At 36.0% G+C, this 16,185-nt stretch overlaps 1 protein-coding gene across 2 annotated transcripts in view; it reads left to right on the plus strand.

The window, feature by feature from the left end:
* Positions 1-16,185, plus strand: part of sez6b (seizure related 6 homolog b) — a 335,386-nt gene that overhangs the window by 288,055 nt on the left and 31,146 nt on the right. For both annotated transcript variants that reach the window (XM_073923756.1, XM_068213721.2), the window contains exon 9: positions 278-416. In XM_073923756.1, the coding sequence (XP_073779857.1) occupies positions 278-416 (139 nt within the window). The remainder of the gene's footprint in view (positions 1-277; positions 417-16,185) is intronic.

The raw sequence follows: 16,185 nt of genomic DNA on the forward strand, positions 1-16,185 counted from the left end.
AAAAATATCTAGTCAAATAGTATTTACTGTCATCATGGTAAAGATAAAATAAATCAGTTATTAGAAATGAGTTATTAAATCTATTATGTTTAGAAATGTCTTGAAAAAATCTTATCTCCATTAAACAGAAAATGGAGGGAAAATAAACAGGGGGGATAATAATTCAGGAGGCTAAAAACTGTATGTATTATTTAGATTATAAGTATGTCTTTTAAAGAGGGGTAAATTTGTGTTTATTAGTGACCTTTGTTTTTCTCTGTGTTTGTTTGTATTGCAGCTGTTTGTAGTGGTGAGATCACAGATTCAGCGGGGATGGTCTTGTCTCCAAACTGGCCTGAGGCCTATGATAAGGGTCAGGACTGCATCTGGGGCATCCATGTTGAGGAAGACAAAAGGATCATGCTGGACATCCAAGTGTATGTATAAATTAATAACTTTATCTATAGATTATCCCTTTAGGAACCAGACAAAAAAACAACACACACATTCTCATGACAGATCTGTAACTACCAGACAAGATCTTCATTACATTTCTGCTGTACATGCAAGTAGCTTGTGGTTTTAGTGTCTCAGAGTGGTTTTATTCACATTAAATAGTTGCATCTGCTCTGGGTCACTAATAATGTGCATTTGAAAACAGAATGGGACAGACATGTACTTAAAATGGCTTTCCTCTAAAATGTCCTAAAATCCTAAAATTATGATTGGTTAACTTAGTAAAATAGCCATAATTAAAAGTTCTTAATATATTTATTTAATATTATTTAATGTATTTTTCATTTAATAGTTTCACTAATAATAATAATAATAATTGTTATTGTGTTACTATTATATTATTATAATAAATTTTATTAATGTGTTGTTGTTATTATTATTATATTATTAGTAGTAGTAGTAGTAGTAGTAGTATTACTGTTATTATTGTTGTTGTGTTATTATTATTAATAATGTTTAATAATTAATAATAATTATTAATATTATTATTATTATTATTATTATTATTACTATTATTATTATTGTTGTGTTATTTTACTATTATTAATATTATTATTATTAATTTGTTGTCATTATTATTAATGTGTTATTATTATTATTATTATTATTATAACAAAACACTTTTTATTTAAAGGATAATATTCTGTGGGGAATTTATAGTTTGCATTTGTTAAAAACATTCTCTAATATTATATATACATATACAATTTAACAATTTTTTTAGTTGATTATATATGTATTGTTAATCTGAAGTCATTACATTAATATTATCTTATTTAATCTAATTTTGTGTAATTTTATTTTCCATTCAGTTTTCAACTCCCAGAATTCTGTGATATCCTGATGAGGGATTTTAATGGGTTAATATTTCATCCATATATACTTTTAATCAATTATCTGCTGTTGCCCTACTCCACATATCTGACCAAGGTGTCCTGAAGTGCTTACATTCCTCCAAAAACAAAAACAAAAATTCCAGTGTTTGGCCTCTCCAGAGTTTTAGTTTTTTCCAGAGTTTCTTTCTCAGCTTTTAATGCATCACCTCAAGAGACTGCAACTGCATCTGCTGCATCCTTTCCTCACAGCGAGCGAAGTGTGAATCAAATCCGCTGTGGCTTCATCAAGCCCTTCCTGCGCACACACTCCCTGCGCACCCGTCGCTCTTTAACTCCAGACGTCTACAGCCTCAAACGCGCATCTCCATGGGGCCGCGCTTTGTCCTTGATGTGGCTGAGATTGCAGCGCCGTTACGAACCCAGCTACTTTGCGTCATTCTCTCCCCACTGACCCATTCAGCTCCATTCTGTTTCTCTCTCACCAATCAGTCCAAACACCCATCATACACACCGCTCTGGGCATTTCTGTTGTACTCAAAGACCTCAGTTGACTTTTCTGAAGATCTTCCAAAGCATACATCTTTAAAGCGCTGACACAACAATGCAGCTCTCTTTCAGATTCTCCCTAAACTCTTTCAGAATTAACCCACAGAACTGTTTGGATTTCTCCGTGTTGCATCAATAATTGCTGTGATCTTCATTGGTGGCTCCTGCTGTCAGCCAAGTTCTCGGAGGCTTATGCTGAATTTAAGTGAGGGTTCATGGGAGAGGTTGAGTGTGTTTGTAAATTGCGGTTAACATCGCATCAGGTTTACTCAGTTCGCGCTCCCTGCCAAATCCCGGGCAGTCAAACTGCGCTGGCAGAGAGATCGAAAGATGGCAAGTGAGAGAGAGTTATTTTCTCTGCAGTTTCTTGTGGGGGGAAAAGATTCAGACTGCTTGGAGCTTTAAACGAGATGAACATACCTTTCTTTTACTGGGAGAAATACTCTAAATGATGGGTTTCAGAATCTGGTGAGCTGCCTATAAAAAGCCACATTATTTTAAAGGGTTAGTTCACCCCAAAATGAAAAGTCTGTTATCAATTACTCACTTTTATTTTGTTCCAATGCTGAGAATTTTGTTCATCTTTAGAGCACAAATTAGGATATTTTAGATCAGGGGTGTCCAACTCACTTCCTGGAGGGCTGCTGCCCTACACAGTTTAGTTCCAGCCCTGCTTCAACACACTTGCCTGTAGGTTTAAAACAAGCCTGAAGGACTCAATTAGTTTGATCAGATGTGTTTGATAAGGGTTAGAACTAAACTGTATGAGCTGTTTTAGATTAAATAAGAGAGCTCTCTTATCCTCCATCAGCCTCATTCACACTACGAGCGACTTACAGCGGTAAAATAACAAACAACCGTTTATTTCAATGGAGACTTCTGGCGACCTCCGACTAAACAAGCGACAGCGACTGTTGGCGACCAGGTGGACGTGTCAAGCGACATGAAAAAGTTGAGAATCCTTCAACTTTATGCAAATGAAAAGCGACTTTTTTTTGAGTGGCAGCCAATAGGAGAACCAGTAGAACTCATGTGATCCTCTCTCAGCTCGCTCAGAGACCTGTTGTATTCTCTGTGATGTAGACCTACACAAACCTGCGTTTGTAGCAGGTTGCCACCCAGAGCAACAGGCAGCTACGAGGTCACTGCTAGTGTGAATGAGGCAATATACAGCAACGATCCCGAGATGAGTCCAAAAAAGGAACTAAAAACATCAAAACTCTTTTATGTGACTCTAAGAACACCTTTAGGCGCAAAAACGGTAAAAACACCTTTATTTGCCAACAGAGTATGGTGCACATTTTTTTGTGCATTTTATTGCCCATAGTAAGTGCAGTAACATGCAGGAGAGAAAACATAGGTAAGCAAAGTTATTCATTCATTCTATTTCTTTTTGGCTTAGTCCCTTTATTAATCTGGGGTTGCCACAGTGGAATGAACCGCCAACTTATCCAGCATATGTTTTGCGTAGTGAATGCCCTTTCAGCTACAACCCATCACTGGGAAACATCCATACACAGTCATTCACACACATACACTATGAAAAATTTAGCAAATCCAAATCCAATACCACATGTTTTTGGGCTGTGGGGGAAACCGAAGCACTCGGAGGAAACCCACGCGAACACAGGGCAAAACAAATGCAAACTCCTCACAAAAATGCCAACTGACTCAGCCGAGGCTCGTACCAGTGACCTTCTTGCTGTGAGGTGAACGTGCTACACATAAATGTTTATTAATTAATTAATTTATTTATTTAGTTTTATTTTGTTTTATTTGTTTGTTTGTTTATTTATTTTATTGTTTGTTTGTTTGTTTGTTTTATTTTTGTATATACAGGGACAATGTAAAACATTGCATGTTATGACAGTTACTAATAAAGCTAACTTACATCTGTAGTCTCTGGGCAGGATGTTGTAACAAAATTTACAATATTAAATTAGAAAACAGTTTAATACACACTTACTGTACATACATAGAATTTGTCATAGTCAATAATTACAATCAAATCAGCGATTACATGTTTTGTACATGTGAGTACATGAGTTTCCTTAAGCCACAATTTAAGCACAATTTTAAAAGTATGAAAAGTGCTACTCTATTTATAATTTTGGTGATTCATAAAATGTAAGTAAATGACTGATAAGCCTAAAACATATACAGTTGAGAATTATTTAGTCTCCTGATGATATATTTAGTTTTGTAATCAAAATGGTTAAAGAGACGGAATTATTATTTTTTAAACATTATTGCTTTTAATCCACTGCCTTAGCGAACAGTCTGTTTTAAAATACAAGTTTCACAACCAGTGTTTTTACTTATCAAGACAAATTAATGGAATAAATGAACGTCAATAACAATAGCAATAATTATGTAGCATTACATTCAATTTCAGCTCATTATTTATCACATAAATGCTTAATTGTCTAGCAGATTGCCCATTGCAATGAAATTGCGACACTGCTTGTGTGCTTTTTGCTCTGTCCAGTATTTTACACATCCTTAGAAACATTTATAAATTAAGAGACTTGATCCAAAAACCTCTAAAAGACATTTGATGTTTTCTTTTTTTAAAACTGGCATTTTTTCTGACTGTGTATAGGCACAGTGACAAATAAGATCTTTTCATTGCCTTTAAAGTGAAATAACTGAATATAAACACAGGAGAATAAGAAAAATGCTAATTTTAGTAGAATATTTCAGACAGCATTTAGAGGTTTTTGCATCTAAAATAAAAATAGGTTTAATTCATTTCATTTAAATAAAGTATCTAAAAAATAAATTTAATAATTCATGTTTTTATCAGTCTTTCACAAGTTTGGGTTTGGTAAGATTGTCTTATTCTTTTCTTCTTGTTCCTCTTTTAAACATTAATTTCGCATATCAAGATTTTAACAAAAATGCTGGAAAAAAAATGTCAAAGCCACTGCCACTAATCTGCAACATTTTGAATCCATTTTATAAATGCTATTAATATAAACATACTATTAAACTCACACACTGCTTTACCATACAACATTCAAGCTATTAGTGTGGTTGACTGAATCTGCTGTGCTTCATTTAGAAAGCCTATGCAGGCAGTAGTAATATCTCTGAGATTTGGAACAGAGTCTGGAGTGTGCTGTGAAAAAAATCAGAGAACAGGGAGTTGGAAATAAAAACAAGGGCAGATGAAGGGGCATGTCATGCATAAAGAGGATGCAGAAGTGGGATGCACATCGCACAAAGGTTAATAACAAACTCAACAGAACAACAATTATTTTATTTGGTGTTTTTATGAATGTGAAATCAATTATGTGAGCCGGGAAACAAGTGTTGAGTGTGATTGTGCCGTCAGGTGAGGTGCAGAACACGAGGCCCTGTTGTGTCAGACCCAGATAGATTATTCATGCATTCAATAATTTGGCTGCCTTAATTAAGATTCACTCATTTGCATATGGTTCCTTTCGCATTTGTCATGTTTTCTCTCTCCCTCTCCCTCTCTCTCTCTTATTGCGAGTGTCCCGACTGTAGCGCTACATTGTGGGATTGTGTAATGAATGACATCCTGGATGTTTTTTGCTGGAGCTGCAGTCAACATAATTAATTTCCCATTTATTTTTTTGGTGGAGATAATGGAGGGAGATGGCGAGTTTTTTCTCTTTTTTCTGCTGGTGCATGAGGTCCAGATGTCTACAGACAGTTGTGCTTGTGTGCAAAATATTTTCCTTATTTTCTGTCTTATATTAACATCTGGTTCAGTTTGAGACAAAAAAGATGACTGGATGTACAGATGTGAATGGGTTCCAAAATGTGTTATATTAAGATGTATATTAAGATGCATCAAGATGAAGGATCGTGTAAGGCTTTTTCATATGGTGCTCAATTAAAGGGATAGTTCATGCAAAAATGAAAATGACCTCATCATTTATCTCATGTGGTTTTAAATCTTTATGATTTAATTTTATTAAAAGATGATATTTTGAAAAATGCTGCTTGCCCATTGAGTAGGAAGTCAATGGCCCCTTTCACACAGTGATACTGGCAAATACCTGGAAAATTGTTGGAACTACTTTACTGGTAAATTCAAAAAAGTGCTGTTCACACAGGCAAGAAAGTTCTGGAATTTTTCAGAAAAACAAATTCACACATCCATTCCGATATACTTGTAAAATCTGACATTATTAACCAGAAATGATCTCTAAACAGTCACACTTGTATTTGTAAACATAGTAGGGGTCGGGCTTTTGTTGATGGTTTCACTTTTATTTAAAGCTTTAGCAATCATGCAGCTGCTTTGTCCCAGAGACAATCAAAGTCAGAAGCACAAACCACAGCTAAATGTTTACACATTTGACTACATTACAAATTCTATGGATGGATAAGTATTGTAAACAACTTTGACGAAAACATATGGAGGAACCCTTTCACATGTACTTAAAATGTGTGTGTTTGCTGGCGCTCACCGGAGGACTCCTTCATGTGCACACGGGTCAAGCAACTGAAGCAGAGCTTGAAGGTTAACAAACAGCGGTTTATCATAAGCATTTTATCGATAATTTTTCACACAGTTGGCGTCAAGAAAGAACATAGAAACATTATCTGACTAACATCTAGCAGCTAAATGTGTCTTTAAAAATATTCAAAGGCCTTCATTTTCAAAATCAGGGCGGAGGTGAATGCGCCTAAATGTTATGATTGACTGGAGTAGTCGTCTCACATCAGCGTGTTGGACGCGCTCTTTCCGGCAATCCTTCTGCATTCACACAGAGCAGCATTCCAGCAAATGACTGGTAATGTTACAACTTCTCTTTCCAGAAAATTACAAATTTACTGGTATTTTCAAAAAGGGCCTCTTCACACATAACCCCTTTATGGAAAATTCTGGTCATTTTCCGGGAAAAGTCTGTATGTGAGAAAGAGGCTAATGAATACCAGCTAAATGCATTTTTCAAAATATCTTTTTTTGTGTGTTCAACAAAAAAGACATTAAAATAGGTTTTCAGAGTTGTCAGCAGTTTGAGAGATTGTTCACCCAAACAAGAAAATTTACACTTGTTTAACTTGAGATGATATTTTATCATACCTATCATAGCGTTTGACTGGATTATTTCAATGAGATTTTTGTTTTAAATTAAATTATTTTGATTCGCAAGAGTGGATTGGTTTGCTAAAACTGCTATTATAGTAATACTAGAAAAAGGAAAGAAAGAAAGAAAGAAAGAAAGAAAGAAAACCTGCTTTAAATTTATGCCATTTTAACATTTTCTATAATAATAATCATTTAATTATATAATAATAGAAAAAAAACATTAATAATACTGAGAAATGTTACTTAAACATCAAATCATCATCACTTTTATGATTTCTAAAGATGCCGTTAAATTAAATATGTATGTAAAAAATTATAGATAAAAAATTATCAAAAAAATTATTTTGAATTAATTAATTAATAATGTCTCACGTTTCTATATAGCATTATTTTGCTGTATTTTGGTGCAGTCAGGAAACTGTTATGAGCAAAAAAGACACAAATTAAAAAAAAAAGCTATTTTATTATTAGAAGCATACAGTCTCTGCATATTGAATCCCCAGAATCAACATATGTGTGTATGTGTGTATGTAAACAACATTCTAAATACCATATGTACACTTAATATTGATCCGGCAGTCCAGGAGCATGCAGGTGAATTGTTCAGCAATGTCTCTGGAGTCATTCTGGTCCAGTGTGAAGCCATGCGTCCCCTGTCATTATAATCTCCAAATGACCAAATTTATCATTGGACATATGGGACATTATCAGCCAACTCATCGAGTGAGACGTATAGAGGAAGAAAATGAGAGAGGAGGGAACCATCCACAGCTGTTAAGCCCGAGAGAGAGACTAATAACAAATCGACAAGCAGTCGTGCACTTATTTCCATTATTTTGTGCCTCACATTCTTACATGCATCTTCTAAAAAGTGATCATTGGCCTACAGGTTCTTATTTCTACATACAGAGGCTTTCAGTTGCGCCTGAATCAAGGAAAATGTAATACCACAGCCCTGGCCACTGCTGGAGGCTCATTATTGGTCCGTAAGAACATTTTAGCCCGATGATGAATATGCACCCAGTCCTCTGTAATCATTCATCAATGTACGGCGCACTCCCAATTACCTGAGAACGTGGGGCGTAATGAAGGCTGATGAATTCATTTAGCAGGGGGAGGAGGGGAGGGTAGGGTTTGGGGCTTTGGATGGGAGGGAGGGGGGATTGGAGGTGCACAGGTGACAGCTGGCACACCTGCATACAGGCTTTCACGGACCTAGCGGCACAGCAGGGAATGCTGGATATTTCAGAGCCACTCAAAGATTGGGATTCCCATAAGGGCTACAGCCCTCTACTGGAGCTGAGAAGCACAGCTGTGCAAGACCATCAAAATCAGATAACAAATAAGAATGAATGTAATATGATAACAAGGTGATAACTCTGAGCTGTTCACAGTGATGCCACTATAAATAAGCATTTTTGAAAAGATTCAATTAAATTCATTTACAGTTTGTGGCTGTTGTTCTGTTGGAAGATGGGTACACTGTGGTCATAAAGGGATGGACATGGACTGCAATGGCACTCAGGTTGCCTGTAACATTTAAATGATGATCATTTTGGATTTAAGGGGCTCAGATTGTGCCAAGAAAATATCCCAACACCATTACACTGAACCATTGATACAAGCCAGGATGGGCCTATGCTTTCATGTTGTTCAGAACAATTTCTGTCTACCCTGCCATCCGAATGTGCTACACATTCTCATTCTCAAGTTTTCACGTATTATTGACATCTATTTGGTGTACCTTTTTAGCAAACAGGGTACAACCAACTGAAATGATAGCATTTTGAACAAAATGTGGCCAAAACAAAGTTTGTATTAAGTTCATTTCTGCGGTTCTAAACAGCTCATCAAAGTTAATTTTAGCTTCTAAACACCTTTGAGCTACAATTGGTCTGGATAATTATGCAATCATTGGGGAGGAGGTGTCCTGCAACTCTGCATTTGATTCTTATCTCATATCTTGGCCCACACGGAATCTGCGCATACAAAACTTTGCAGATTTCAACAGATTTTTAGCTCATCATTGATTCTGTCTATTTACTTATTCATATGTGTAAATTTATATTTATTCAGTTTTTAAACTAATTTTAGTAATATAATTGACTAATTTGAAAAATATTCATATGATTTATTTTAATACAGTTTGTAAAGTAATATTTTCTGTCTTTTAGTAGATATATTTTATAAGAGACTTGCTTTGTTTACCAAATAAAGTGGATCTAATTAGATTTGCACTGTAAACATTAAATAAAAGTTTAAAAGCTATTATTTTTTATTTCAAATATTAAGGTTTTAGTTATGATACTCCCAAAACCATCCCGCATAAATCTGCAGATTTTTAACAAAATTCTCTACAGAAATAGCAAAAAAATGTCTGCAGATTCTGTCTGGGCCCTATTCATATCCATGGAGGTTAGACAGGAGAACAGCTTCCTACACAACACCAATTAGCAACATGAATACACTAGATGATCAAATAGCAAAGTTGATGAAAATGTATGCCCAGTTGTACGTCTGCATGTGGAAAGGCTTTAAAGACTCAAAGAAAGTCACACCTTGTCATGCAATGACTTTTAAAGTTCTAACAATACTTTTATAAAGTCTGCTCTCATATCCAAAGGCTGAAGGAATTAGGGACAGTTTTTTTTTTATGTGCTACTTTATTTTCTATACAAACACATGGTTGATGGACATTCGTAAATGTTAAAATCGAGTCTTATGTCATGATAAGCACCTCGTTTTTAAGACAGTGTGTCATGTTAAAGTAATTAAGTTTTAAACGCAGCATCACTCATCAATGTCAATTCCAAACCAGTAGACCAATCAGAAGAACTTGAATGAGGTGCAAGCATTGCAAGCTTTTGTTTACATTAGCAAGTTGGCCTGGCCACCATTTTATTTGGTGGCAAAATTCTTAACCCATAGACTGATTTCTCGCGGCTGCCATTTTAAAAGCGAATTTGAGGTTGAGGTCTGAAGAAACCCAGAAATATTGCCTGGAGTCACACATGAACGTAGTGTACCTGGCAGTATATCTAATCAGCGAATAGAAAGTGACACAAATTTATAATTTTACCCCTTTTCGAGTGGCCCGAAGGTTCTGAATGGATAGTAAAAAAAAAAGGTATATCAGACCACATTTTCAGCTAATGAAAATGGCACTAGTTAGCTAAAATTATCTATCCCAAATACACGTTTAAGATGCCATTTATCAAACTCAAGTTAATAAACTGATTTTGTCACTAAATTAGACTTGTCACGATACTAAATATTGGTGAATTTCCCACTAACATTTGAGCGCGTTCTTAAGGAGCGCTGATTTGCCATAGGATTCACCAGTGCTCAACTGAAATGACAGTGATTGGGTGTGGAGGTCATCAGTTCACTGCACTTTCCCGTTGTTTACCGAGTGCAAACACAGACTTTAAAACACTCCAGTGTCCCTGCATTTGTGTTTGCAGTGGTGAAGAGAGGTGAACTAATTACCTTCACAGCCAATCACATTCATTTCTGTTGAGCACTGGTAAATACTATAGCAAATCAGCGGTGTTTAAGAATGCGCTCAGCTTAAATGTTAGCGGGAAATGATTGTTTTTAAAATTTCAGTACCGTGACAACATGAGGGTGTGCTACAGAGGACTGCATTGCTTTATTGCTTACCGAGTTACTTAGGCTGAAGCAGGGAAGCGTTCCCATAGGGTTTACCTGGTGCCATGAACTGAATTCAAAAGACACTTAAGTGTATTACTATTAAAGAGATTGTGATTTAGTTTGATGCATAATATGCTTTTAATTGTTTAAATTAAACTTAACTAAATTATATTAAAGTGATGTTTACACCATATCTGCCCTTTGAAATCGCAGCAACAGCTGGAGGTTTGTAATCCACAGCAATCCAGAGTTGTTGCAATGTTTACAGTGCTGATCCTATACCTCCAGGTTTTATCCCACCACAGCTTCGCTTTTGTTTTTTTAAATGGCGACCACGTGAAATAAGCATATTCCTGAGTGCTGCATCTCGCATTTTTAGTCGCTCCCATTCTATCTGTATGTCTGTCTGTCTGTCTGTTTATCTATCGCTACATTTTTAGGTGTACTTTCTTCCTTTTTTTGTTTGTGAATTTTGATTAATTTTTTATTCCTATTTAAAATGCAATGCAAAAACTTAAGGATTTGCTGATGTGTTTGTGATTCATACTCCAGCTGTCTTTTCATGTGTTGCATCAGCGTTTGAATCCATTTTAATCAGATATAGTTTTTTGATTGACCGGGAGCATTTGATTTGTTTATTATTCATTTTCTCCTGTTTTTGGCATTGGCTTTTCAGTAGGCATAGCTGCAGAGCTCTGTATGGCGGCTCGTGCACCTCAGAGAGTCACAGGCTTTAGAAGGCTGGTAATAAATCAAGGCTGTCTCATCCCCCCAGGCACAGAGCCAGAGCCCAGACCAATATTTAACTTTCTAATTAAAGAAGAACTCTGCAAAAACAGAGGAACTAATTTCTCTCCTTTATTTGAGGAAGCATCATCCTCTATACGTCTCTCTGGAAATGTTGACAATCCAAATGAAGGTTTAGCCTCCTCTGTTTGACTGGCTATTCCCAGTGCCAGCAGTGTACGGCTCTTCGTGCTGAAGTAACTGGGGCTTATCCTCCTTCATCTCAGGAAAGTCTTGTGTTAATTTGCTGCCTCGGTCATGAGTCCATTTTAAACAAATCGCTGTGGACTAAAGGCCAAGCCAGACTCTCTTGTGGCCCCATAGTGGGGTTCATTTCTTGTTGGATTAAACCAACCCAATGTAATATTGTAGGAAATTACAATGCGAGAACATGCATTAATTGATTAATAGTTACCATAAAATGCTGTTAGAGGAGATTTTAACTTCAAATAAGTGCGTTCCTTCATGGATTCTTAAAACTGTATCACAGTTCCTAAAAAAAATATTAAGAAAGAACGCTAATTACTCAATTTTCTAGGCACCAAATTTGGCTATTATAGATTGATTTGATATAAGTTTATTGTGTTTTAAGTCAGTTTATACAACAGGTTTTTCTGCTTCTTGAATTTTATTGGCTCATAGCCATGTAGTATTCTGCAGTGACAGCACTCGTACAGCCTCTTCACCTTTCACCCTTGTGTATTACGCCACCCACATACAGTGACAAGCAGAGGACATTCTACAGCATTCTACAGCTGTTGGACAACATAATGTACTTTTGAGACTTTTTTAGTCGATAATGTAGTTATTTAGATTGCAACTAGCGGTTTATTTATAAAGATGGTGCCTATTTTAAAATATTTATAATTTCCTAGGTTTAGTGCATCGGCCGGGCAACAAGGACTGCATAAAAAGTTCTAAGAGGGAGAAAAACTCAGTGTTTTCTCAACATTAGTTTCAAATTACAGCCAAACAAATTATTATAAATCAGGTAAGTGACATTCTGAGTTGATCTCTTTCTCTTTTGTATTTTGTAGTGCTGTATTTATACCACATGGAGTATTTATATACCACAGAAACTGGTAGTGTTTGCTTTGCTTTGGCTTTTTCAAGGTTAATTATTTTGATATCCCGATTGCAACAGAAAAATACTGTGAAATCTCTGTAGATTGATGGCATTTCAGACAGGTCATTTTTTCTCAGGTTTTAAGATTATAAGGCTGAACCTTATAATCTAAGATCAGAGCAAAAACAATGTTTTGTCATCACTATAGACATTATGCTAGAGAATTATTCAAATACTAGCTTTAAAGTGATGTTAGTGACCGTCAGCTGCAGACATGAATGAGTGGCGGAGGAAAGTAGTTTCTCGTACAAAAGGGTTTTTGAGACTCTCCATGTTTGATTTTCTTTATTGTACAAACGATTATGCCGTCGATCTGTTGTATAAACGTAATATCATGCTCAAAGCAATGCAATAGGACTGTATATCATCCCTGGGAGGACACTAAGGCTCTCAGCCTGTGGCCTCGAGCCAACGCACGCCTACTGCCAGTGCCAATATACAGCCATATCGTACTGCTACTCATGTGATATTGCTCACATACCCAGACTTGTTGAACACACAAAAGTTCCTTCAAAATAATTTGATAAATATGTTCTGTAAATCTTTTTTTTTTTTCTAAATTTCTAATAAACATTATTAATGTTATCATTTTTTTTAAATATCTCAACTTGGCATATAGTAAACACTGATTCCTGATAGACTTTGAAAATACTACATAACTTGAATTAAGATGGTTAAGATCATTTTTAAGCTGAATCCTAGAGATGATAAATACAGATTTAAAATGGTAGTGTTTTTTTCAATAAGATATTTGCATGTGCTGTAACAGAAAACAATGGTATTTACTTTCAATTCCTAGGGAAAAAAAGCATCAGAATAGTGTCACTTCACTGAATGGCCTTTAAATGAAAGAGTTCACATAAAAAATAAGCAAAGAAATAAATCAACTTGATAGCTTTTAACAGAGAATATTTAGATGTAACAACATTTTTGTTTGTTTTGATGGTTTTTTTTTTTACTGTAGTTGATTGTAATGAATTATTATTATGTAATAGTTTATTTGTCTTTTTTTTCTTAGTATGTAACATTTGGACTTATTGTAGCAGTAAGTAAAAAGGTTCGCAAGATGGATTTATTCATATTTAGTCACTCTTTTATAAAATTCTGTTATTTCTGAAAGCTTTATATTAATAACTGTAGGTTTCAAGGACACATTGGGGGTTGACTCGTGGGTAAAGCTGTTGTTGGTGTGTGGAGCAGAGGCCCAGCCCTCGGCATCGGGGATTAGATTGGAAATGGTGTTTTTCCATCAGGGCAATCATTCAGGTAGATGATTCTGTGCTAAACAGACACTGGAAAAGAGGAGGGAAGACAGGCTTCTTTATGCAGCCTCACAATTTGACGCTTGCAAACAGTTGGCCTGTCATCCGTGTAAATTACAGATAGGTACAGATAGGCTAGGATTGCTTGACAGACGATGGATCATAATGTATTAGTTTTCCAAAGAAACACCAGCCGCAAACACACACACACACACACACACACACACACACACACACACACACACACACACACACACACACACACACAAATACTCCCATTTATGTCTCAAGCAAACAGAATCAAATGCATCTTCACGCATTTCACCAGCAGAAATGTATTTTAACCGTCTCTCAGAGATGCAGGGAATGTCTCGGTTGACATTCTTTTATTTTTTAAAAAAAGCCAGCATTTGTCACTTCCTTTTCCAGGACGATGTGTCTGCAAGCCCCATAAGAGAGTTTAATGCATTCTGATGGCGGCTGTGTTGTCGGCCAAGTCAAGCTGAGCCTGTTTTTGTGATTAAACAAAATGAAATTACTGCCAGCAAATGGAAAGCATGATTGATTTTCTCGGCAGATACGGTGTGCGGCTACGCAAAGGCTTGTTTAACTTTATCACAACAAATCCAATAAGGGGCTGACACAGTTTCACTTTCTCCCGGTCCTCAGAGCGGGTCAGGGCCTCTTCTGGCTTAAATGTGGAAATAGATACAGATATCTGCCTCCATATACAGTGTTGATGGCAGAATAACAGAGATGAAATCCTCATGTAAAAGTGTATGTGAGTGTGTATTCTGATTTATGTGGTTTACAAGGTCTAAATACTGTATAACTGCAGGTTAACTGTATTTATATGCTACCAACCATTTACTTTTGTAATTTTGACAATAATGTAATGATGTGCAACTTTTGTGAAGTTAAATGATAATTATTGTAAAAAGAGCTATACAAGTAAACTTGAATTAAATTGAATTGAATGTAATTGAATTGACAACATTTCATAGTGACATGGGTATAGTATTACACTGTTAAAGTATGTTTGAAATAAAATCTACAATGTTATTCCTTAATCTGCTGAAGAAAAAAAAATGTTTTGGTAATCAAAATCTGACCATTTGCTTCCACATGTGAAGTGGTGGTCCTCTGTTTAGGTCAGTTTAATGGTTTCAGACTCAATGTCCCTAATCACGGTCGTCTTACTGAGCTAATGATGTTCAAAACTAAGCCCCGCCCCTACTTGATAATCCATTTCAGTTGCATCTATAAAAACATACTGAAATAAACTTCCATTTGACACAGACTTTGTCTCATATTTCAAAATGGTCCAGAGTGTATTTTTAAGGCTTGGTTGTGTTTATAAAATGCAAAGCAATGTGTGCTCATGCTTAATCTGCTGAAAATCACGTTTTTTTTTCATAAATTCTACTTTGATTGTATACAGCTACTCAGCTAACATGAAATGACTGTCATATTTCCTAGTTCCTCCGAAAGCCTGCCCTCAAGAGGCTCTGATTGGTCAGCTAACATAATGTGCTGTAATTCGCAGATTTGCTCCACGTCACTAGGAAAAGTGTCACGCCTCTAATAGCATGTGGTTTTGTGCTGTGTAAACAGTCAATCAGTGTAGCTGTTAGCCATATCAGTTTGAGCCTGAATCAGACAGAAAATGAAAAGGATGCAGCTGAACCTCATGCCTGCTCTGTAAATCAAATCTCTCTAAAATCAATTATAAGCATGTGTAAGTAATGTGAAACGTTCACACATTTTTAATGAGTTGGTTATTTGAGATGTAGAACGCACTGAAAGGGGCCACATAGAGAGATACTGCAACACTGCTGAAGACTGTGGGTGTTTACAGCAATTTGCTGAATAAATATGAATTTGTAGCTAAATTGTTAATGGTGCCAAACAGCATTTCCTGTTGTTTACATCCTTGTTTACATCCTTGCTACAGTACACCGTTAACGCTAGCAACGGCACAAGAAATATATCAATTTTACAAATAAAATGACTTGCAGATTGGAGCTGCTCCTTCTTTGAGGAGTTTTTAGCCAAATCCAGCACTTAACTGGGAGATGTTCTGGAAGCTGTCCTTTGTCAAATGCTAGCTATATCCTTTTTATATTTCTCTGGAACATAATTAAAATTAAAACTGTAAGCACTTCTCTCTTTGTGTCATGTCATTTGGAAGCCCAAATACAGAAACAGAAGAAGTTCTGTGGAAATAGCAGCGTTTGGACGGCATTTTAGCATTCTCTGCTATAACATTACAGCGCCTCTGGCCACACCCCATTGCTGCGCAGGGTGTATGCAAGTGGTGAATGCACACAACCTGAATCGCTTGTGATCTCACTAACCCGGATGTATTTTTGTGAAGTCCCCAAACTTCGTTCACAGCAGGCTTTGCTA

Source organism: Danio rerio, chromosome 15 (genome assembly GCF_049306965.1).
Source record: "Danio rerio strain Tuebingen ecotype United States chromosome 15, GRCz12tu, whole genome shotgun sequence".
Taxonomy (NCBI): Eukaryota; Metazoa; Chordata; class Actinopteri; order Cypriniformes; family Danionidae; genus Danio; species Danio rerio.